This window comes from Colobus angolensis, unplaced genomic scaffold (genome assembly GCF_000951035.1).
Source record: "Colobus angolensis palliatus isolate OR3802 unplaced genomic scaffold, Cang.pa_1.0 Scaffold534, whole genome shotgun sequence".
NCBI lineage: Eukaryota > Metazoa > Chordata > Mammalia > Primates > Cercopithecidae > Colobus > Colobus angolensis.
This window is the reverse complement of record NW_012118866.1, coordinates 583425-591680: the sequence shown is the minus strand read 5'-3', so window position 1 is coordinate 591680 and position 8256 is coordinate 583425. Positions and strand designations below refer to the sequence as shown.

The 8256-nt window shown below is 44.3% G+C and overlaps 1 protein-coding gene across 1 annotated transcript in view; it reads right to left on the bottom strand.

Moving 5' to 3' along the window:
• The window catches only part of SEC11A (SEC11 homolog A (S. cerevisiae)), a 48197-nt gene extending 40132 nt beyond the window's left edge, over window positions 1-8065 (bottom strand). Inside the window, exon 1 of the mRNA XM_011961062.1 lies at window positions 7634-8065. Within this exon, the coding sequence (XP_011816452.1) occupies window positions 7634-7684 (51 nt within the window). The 5' untranslated portion in view covers window positions 7685-8065. The remainder of the gene's footprint in view (window positions 1-7633) is intronic.
• Between the last annotated feature and the right edge of the window lie 191 nt (window positions 8066-8256).

Sequence of the window (8256 nt, the reverse complement as noted above, 5' to 3'; positions counted from 1 at the left end):
AAAAAAAAAAAAAAAAAGTATCAAAGATACCTAGGCAACAGGGCAAAATCTCATCTCTACAAAAAATACAAAAATTAACCAGGCATGAGTTGGAGTCTCACTATGGTACCCAGTACACCTGTAGTCCCAGCTACTCGGGAGGCTGAAGTGGGAGGATGGCTTGGACCCAGGAGGTTGAGGCTGCAGTGAGCTGTAATCGCGTCACTGGACTCCAGCCTAGGTGACAGAGCGAGACCTTATCTCAGGAAAAAAAAAGAAAAGAAAAAGTTATCTAGAAATCATTAAAATATCACTGCAATAACAGTTAAGAGTTGGGTCATACTAAGAGATAGGAAGATATAAAAAGAATGAAGGATCCTATTAAGTCTCAAGGACTTTACATTTAGGCAGGAAGGCATACAGATAATTAAAACCCAGAGAAATGCAAATTCAATCAAGCAATGTAAGTGGCCTGCGGGGAGTTAAGTACACATTTATGGGAGTCTGCTTAGTCCCTTCAGGGCTCAGACGGGCATCTAGTCACATCCTGGCCAATAAAAAAATCTCAGCAAGCAGAGAAGTCAATTCTAAAAATTACATGTGACATACATGTAACATAAAAATAATTTGGCATAACATACTTATTTCATTAGTGAGTAAATATCTTTTTTTTTAAGAGATGGGGTCTCACTATGTTGCCCAGGCTAGACTTGAACTCCTTGGGCTCAAGCAATCATCCTGCCTCAGCCTCCCTGAGCAGCTGGCACTACAGGTGCAGCACCACACCTAGCTATCATTTTTAACCCCAGAATGCTTTATAATTAAAAATAGAATGTTTAAGGGAAAGCGTGCATAGTGTTAATATTCTTAAGAACTCTGTTCATATTTGTTTTTGTTTTTTGTATTGTTTTGTTTTTTGAGATGGAGTCTCGCTCTGTCACCCAGACTGGAGTGCAGTGGTGTGATCTTGGCTCACTGCAACCAACATCTCCAGGGTTCAAGCAATTCTTCTGCCTCAGCCTCCCGAGAAGCTGGGATTACAGGTGCACACCACCATGCCCCACTAATTTTTGTATTTTTAGTAGAGACGGGGTTTCACTACGTTGACCAGACTGGTCTCGAACTCCTGACCTCAAGTGATCTGCTTGCCTCAGCCTCTGAAAGTGCTGGGATTACAAGTGTGAGCCACTGCGTCTGGCCTTTTCTGTTCTTTTTTTTGAGACAGGGTCTCACACTGTCACCAAGGCTGGAGTGCAGTGGCACAATCTTGGCTCACTGCAACCTCTGCCTTCCGGGTTCAAGTGATTCTTGTGCCTCGGCCACCTGAGTAGCTGGGATTACAGGAGTGTGCCACTACACCTGGCTAATTTTTGTATTTTTAGTAGAAATGGGGTTTCACTATGTTGCCCAGGCTGATCTCAAACTCCTGGGCTCAAGCGATTCATCCACCTCGGCCTCCACCATTACAGGCGTGAGCCACTGCACCCAGCCATATTTGGTATTTTAACTTCTGTAAAATTTAAGAGAATTTGACCTAGTGAAGTAATAAGTTAGCCTTAAAAATTCAGTTTAAAATGTGTAATCAGTTGTTTTAGATTTATTATTTGAATCAGAAAGTTTACTATTTATACAGTGCTGAAACATTTTAAGAGAACTTAAGAAGTCTCAGATCTATAAAAATAAGTTAGTCCATGTTTGTTGAATAATTGAAGTTCTTTAAAATAACTTTTTAATTTATAAAGTTTAATCATTTTAAGATGTTTAACTTTGTAAATTAAACCAAACATAGGCTCTTAAAAGTGATTGTTGGCCGAGTGCAGTGGTTCACACCTGAAATCCCAACACTTTGGTAGGCCGAGGCAGGCAGATCACTTGAGGTCAGGAGTTCGAGACCAGCCTGGCCAACATGGTGAAACCTCGTCTCTACTAAAAAAAAAATACAAAAATTAGCCGGGAGTGGTGGTGCACGCCTATAATCCCAGTTACTCTGGAGGCTGTGGCAGGAGAATTGTGTGAACCCAGGAGGCAGAGGTTGCAGTGAGCCGAGATGGTGCCATCACACTTCAGCCTGGGCAACAGAGTGAGATTGTCTCAAAAATAAAAAAGTGATTGTTAAAATTTGCTACACTTTAAATAGGATAAGATTTGTAAACAAATTCCAAAAATTTAAGAAAGAATTTAGTTTTAAAATTTTAGGTTTTATAAATTTTTTTTTTTTTTTTTTTTTTTTTTGAGGCAGAGTCTAGCTCTGTCGCCCAGGCTGGAGTGCAGTGGCGCGATCTCAGCTCACTGCAAGCTCCGCCTCCCGGGTTCACGCCATTCTCCTGCCTCAGCCTCCCGAGTAGCTGGGACTACAGGCTCAAAGGTTTTATAAATTATTATTAGAACTAAAGATAACTCTAAATAGGCTTTTCTGCACACAAAAACTACCTCAATGTGCATTTAAAAATGCTCGTATCTTTGGGAGGCTGAGGTGGGCGGATCACGAGGTCAGGAGATCAAGACCATCCTGGCTAACACTGTGAAACCCCTAAAACTACAAAAAATTAGCATGTGATCACATGCATCTGTAGTCCCAGTTACTTGGGAAGCTGAGGCAGGAGAATCGCTTGAACCTAGGGGTGGGTAGGTTCCAGTGAGCCAAGATTGAGCCATTGCACTCCAGCCTGGGCAACAGAGCCAGACTCCGTCTCAAAACAAAACAAACAAACAAAAAAATTGCTTACGTTAAGGTTGGACACAGTGACTCACACTTATAATCAATTCCAGCTCTTTGGGAGGCTGAGGTGGGCGGATGGCTGAGCTTAGGAGTTCACGACCAGCCTGGGCAACCTGGTGAAATCCAGACTCTACAAAAAATACAAAAATTAGCCAGGTATGGTGTCGCTAGCCAGTAGTCCCAGCTACTCCAGAGGCTGAAGTGGGAGAATCACTTGATCCCGGAAGGAGGAGGTTGCAGGGAGCCAAGATCCTGCCACTGTACTCCAGCCTGGTCAACAGAGTGAGACCCTGTCTCAAAACAAACAAACAAAAATTAAAAAAAAAAAAAACCTCTCATACTAATCAGTGGTGTGCTGGAACCAGCTTCCTAAATTTTCAGCAATTCTGCAAGCTGGTTGTTAAACACAGTGCTGTTAAAAAACTAGAATAATAAATTATATTAAAGGCTGGGCACGGTGGCTCATGCCTGTAACCTCAGCACTTTACGAGGCCAAAGTGGTCAGATCACTTGCAGTCAGGAGTTCAAGACCAGCCTGGTCAACATGGTGAAACCCCCATCTCTACTAAAAATACAAAAATTAGCCAGACATGGTGGCACACACCTGTAATCCCAGCTACTAGGTTGCAGTGAGCCGAGATGACATCACTGCACTCCAGCCTTGGTGACAGAACACAGCGAGACTCTATCTCAAAAAAAAAAAAAAAAAAAGAAGTCATACTCCAAACAAAGGTAAGTATACAAATAAAATAGTATATGACTATTAGCTAAAAGGACCTTAAAGATCACCTAATATTCTAGGGTGGTACCCAGAGACTAAGAAAGAATACAAGCATACTGTTAAAAATAAATTAATTTAAACAACTTGGCTGGGTGTGGTGGCTCACATCTGCAATCCCAGCAGTTTGAGGGTCCGAGGTGGGAAGATCACTTGAGGCCAGGAATTTGAGCCCAGCTTGGGCAGAATAGCAAGACTCCATCTCTACAAAAAATACAAAAATTAGCCAGGCATGGTGGCATATATCCATAGTCCCAACTACTCAGAAGGCTAAGGTGGGAGGATTGCCTGAGCCAAGGAATTCAAGGCTGCAGTAAGATGTGACTATGCTACTGCACTCCAGCCTAGGCAACAGATACAGACTTTGTCTTAAAAAAAAAAAAAAAATTTGAAGAAACCCAACATACTTCTACCTCAATTACAAAGCCCAGAATCCAGAACACAGACAACATGAAATACTGGGGAGGATGTGGAGCAACAGGAACTCTCATTCATTGCTGGTGGAAGGCAAAACAGTACAGCCATTCTGAAAGTGTTTCACGGTTTTTTATAAAACATACTCTGTTTGTTTTGTTTTGTTTTGAGACAGAGACTTGCTCTGTTGCCCAGGCTGAAGTGCAGTGGTGTGATCTGGGCTTACTGCAACCTCTGCCTCCCACGTTCAAGCCATTCTCCTGCCTCAGCCTCCTGAGTAGCTGGGATTACAGGTGCGCACCACCATGCTCCGCTAATTTTTATATTTTTAGTAGAGACAGGGTTTCACCATTTTGGCCAGGCTGGTGCTGAACTCTTGGCCTCTAGTGATCCTCCCACCTCGGCCTCCCAAAGTGCTGGGATTACAGGCATGAGCCACTGCGTCCAGCCTAAAAATTGATTAAAACTCCAAAGAATACATATTCTATGATTCCATTTATATAAAATGCAAACCCCTCTATACTGACAAAAAGCACATTAGAGGTGGGACAGAAGGGGTCTTGTAGGTGATATATATGTTCTATATCTTGATTGTGTTAGGTATATATAAGTATAAAAAATTATCAAACAGTACACCGTAAATGGAGGGAGTTCATTTACTAAAGTATTCCTCTGTGGATCTGATAAGGAAAAACAAAAACAAAACTCAAAAAAAGTAATCGGACACTTAATATAGATGTAATATGTAATTAGGTATAAGCAGAGAAGTTATGCAAACAATAGCAACTTTTAGAGGAATAAAACAAAATTCTAATTTCCCTCTTTCATTTGATTAATTCTCAGTATCTACATGTATTGTCAATTCTTTTTCCCAGATATTATGTACAGATAAAGAGCTCATTTCATAACTCTCTCTCACCCCATCATATCCAATCCCTCCTATCCATTCCTAACAACCTCTGGGAGGCCAGGGTGGATAATTCTACCATTTAAACTTCCACTAACCCTGAATGCCATAGATGCAATGAATTCTGAACTACAATCACTCCATATTAGAGAAACACAGGGCAGAATAGCCCACTCATTTTATCTTCATGTATCTGGTCTCTCTTCCTGTCCATTTTGTTAGAGCAGGAGGAGTGCCTTGTATATCTCTCTGCTTTAGAGCCTATCTAGCAGGTTTGCAAGTGCTGAGTGAATTCCTTCCCTTTTGATTATTGGAATGCTAACCAACCCAGGTTAAAGATGAAGCTATTGGCTGGGCACAGTGGCTCACGCCTGTAATCCCAGCACTTTGGGAGGCCAAGGCAGGCAGATCATGAGGTCAGGAGATCCAGACCATCCTGGCTAACACAGTGAAACCCCATCTCTACTAAAAATATAAAAAACTAGCTGGGCGTGGTGACGGGCACCTGTAGTCCCAGCTACTCGGGAGACTGAGTCAGGGGAATGGTGTGAACCCAGGAGGCGGAGCTTGCAGTGAGCCGAGATAGCGCCACTGCAGTCCCGCTTGGGTGAAAGAGCGACACTTCCATCTCAAAAAAAAAAAAAAAAAAAAAAGATGAAGCTATTAAGAAGGTCTTTCAAGATCCAACTTAAATGCTAGTATCTCCTTGAAGCTGTTTGTGATGCCCTGACTCTCACAATCTCTCACAATTTTCCTACCACTGCTAGAATGGGTCATATCCTTCTTTATCCAAGTGTTCAGGCTTTAAAGACCTGAGATCAAATCCACATCCTGCCATTTACCTTCTTTTTTTTTTTGAGACAGAGTCTCGCTCTGTTGCCAGGCTGGAGTGCAGTGGCACAATCTCAACTCACTGCAATCTCCACCTCCCGGGCAATTCTCCTGCCTCAACCTCCCGAGTAGCTGGGACTACAGGCGTGCGCCACCAGGTCCAGCTAATTTCTGTATTTTTAGTAGAGAGGGGGTTTCAACATGTTGGCCGGGATGGTCTTGATCTCTTGACCTTGTGATCCGCCTGCCTCAGCCTCCCAAAGTGCTGGGCCTACAGGCATGAGCCACCACACCCAGCCTACCTTCTATCGTAAGCAAATCACTAAAGCTCTATAACAATGACAGCACAGCCAATACTCACCATGTGCCAGACGCTCTTCTGAGGGCTTTATATTAACTCATTTAATCTTCATAGCGACCCTACGTTTGCACAACACAGTGAATGCAACTAATGTCAGTGAAGTATACACTTAAAAATGATTAAAATGGAATATTTTATGTTGCGTATCTTTTTACAACAATAAACGTAAACATAAGCACAGAGAGGTTAAGTAATCTGCTCAAAGTCACACAGCCAGTAAATAGCAGAGCTACTTTAAACCTCAGAAATCTAGCTTTAGAATCCATACTCTTAACTTCTATACTATATTGCTTCTCACAAAGTCTCATTTTCTTCATATGTTTAATATGAACATTACCTACCTTACATGTGTATAAAGTGCTTCACGCATGGTAAGAGCTCAAAAAAGTTATTGTTTTGTCTTAGTCCTTTTCTACACATTTAGGCTTCTTGAAGGCCGAGTCTTTCTTAACTATCTTTGCATTTCTCTCATTGTACCTGGCATAGAGTACAATAAATATCAAACTCAAAATAAATACTTTCTTCAGAGGAATGTCTGTGGCATCTAGAAATCCATTAAAAAAAGACAACACTATACGAGTAAAAATTTGGAGTGTTGTCATAAAAACATAAAGTAACATTTGTGCAATTTTTATAGAATGCTCAATTCTGACTGACAGAATTGACACTGAGCTAGCTAAAGCCTGAAGGGGAGTAAGGAAAGATTGTGTATCTACTTCCCTAAGTGGCAGCTATAAGTACAAAAAATGCAAGTCCAAGGGAAAAAAAATCCTTAATGGTGACATCAGGATAATCATAACAGTAAAATACTGTTTAAAACAAACAAACAAAAAAGTCCGATGCAGCAAAACTAGGCTCTACAGACACACTTAGTGCCAAAGACAAAACAGAGCAAACTTTTCTAAGGACTAAATAATTACAACAGTATTCTCAGTACTATTTAGCATACGATCTAGAAGATGAAGGTAGAGCAAAGTGTAAGGACAAAATCAGGAGACCTACATTTCTAGACCCCCGTGGCACTGATATTGGACTATAAAACCACAGATTCTGAGGGCTGCCACCTTAGTGCTAAGCGGACGCAAGGTAAAGTGGTGTAGCTGTTCCAACTCGGAGCTCACAGTGGTCCAAGTCAAAGTCCGTGCAGCCCGCTACCGCTCAGCTCTACTAAAGGGTTGCAAGGAGCTGAAAGCAGCAAAACGGCTTCTTGGGGCCTACAATCGCCTTTCTGAGCGCCCCAGAAACCGGCTAAACATTGTCTCTCCCAAATCCACCTGGAGTCGCTCCGACTGGAGAAATCAAGAGTCGGCCGCCTTAAAATGACTAAAACAATAAGCAACCCCAACTCCCACTTTCAAAGCGCGTACGGTTTCCATTTGCTCTCCTGCCTCAGTAGGAGGAATGGAACATGAAGACACCGCTTCCCGCCCCGCCCCGCCCCAGGTAGGCCCTGAATCCGTTCGGGGTTAAAAATAATGCGGCGGACAAGGCAGCCTCTGGCCACAGACTCCAAAGCAAGGGAATGACCCGGGCAAGAGACCAGCTCAGACCCTCACACCAGAACCCTGGGGTCCTCCAGGCCCCGCAGCAGCAGCCTGGAAGAGACAAGAAGAGCCAGGAGAAAAAGAGGACGGCCAAGCTCACCTGCCGCTTGTTCATCCGCCGCACATCGTCCAAAAAGTCTAAAGAGAGCATGGCGGGGACGGAGAGCAGAACACCGGCAGGGTATATGGCGCGATGACCAGCGGGCGGAACGACTGGCGCTCGGGTCGGGCTCACACTGTACAGGGCCCCGCAGTGCTTGCACTTCCGCTTCCGGGGCGGGAGCTGGCACGGTCGGGCACGGTCCCCGCCTCCCGAGGCCCTTCGCTGCGGAGACCTGAGAGACTCACTACCGTGCTAGTCCAGTCTCAGGGCTCGGCCTCGCCGTGGGAGGGTTCTCCCGCACTGGCTCTCGCCTGCCAAGAACCGACTGGACGCCACTTCCCGTGCTGGGCTCCGCGGCCCCTCACGGAGGCGGCGACGCAGGCTTAGATGGGGAGGCTGCCCAGCCACCTTCGCAAGGCGGGCCTGTGTGCCCGCCCGGCCAATCGCGAGCAACCTCTCCGGTGTGGGCGGGTAGAAGCGGTTCCGCGTCCCGGCGTAGGTATGGGTGTGGCAGTGGATGTGTCGTGTGACAGTGGGTTCTCAGGTCGAGCAAGTTTCCCCGGGTTACGGAGCAGGTGCTTGCTTGCTTGCTTGCTTTCCTTCTTTTCTTTTCTTTTCTT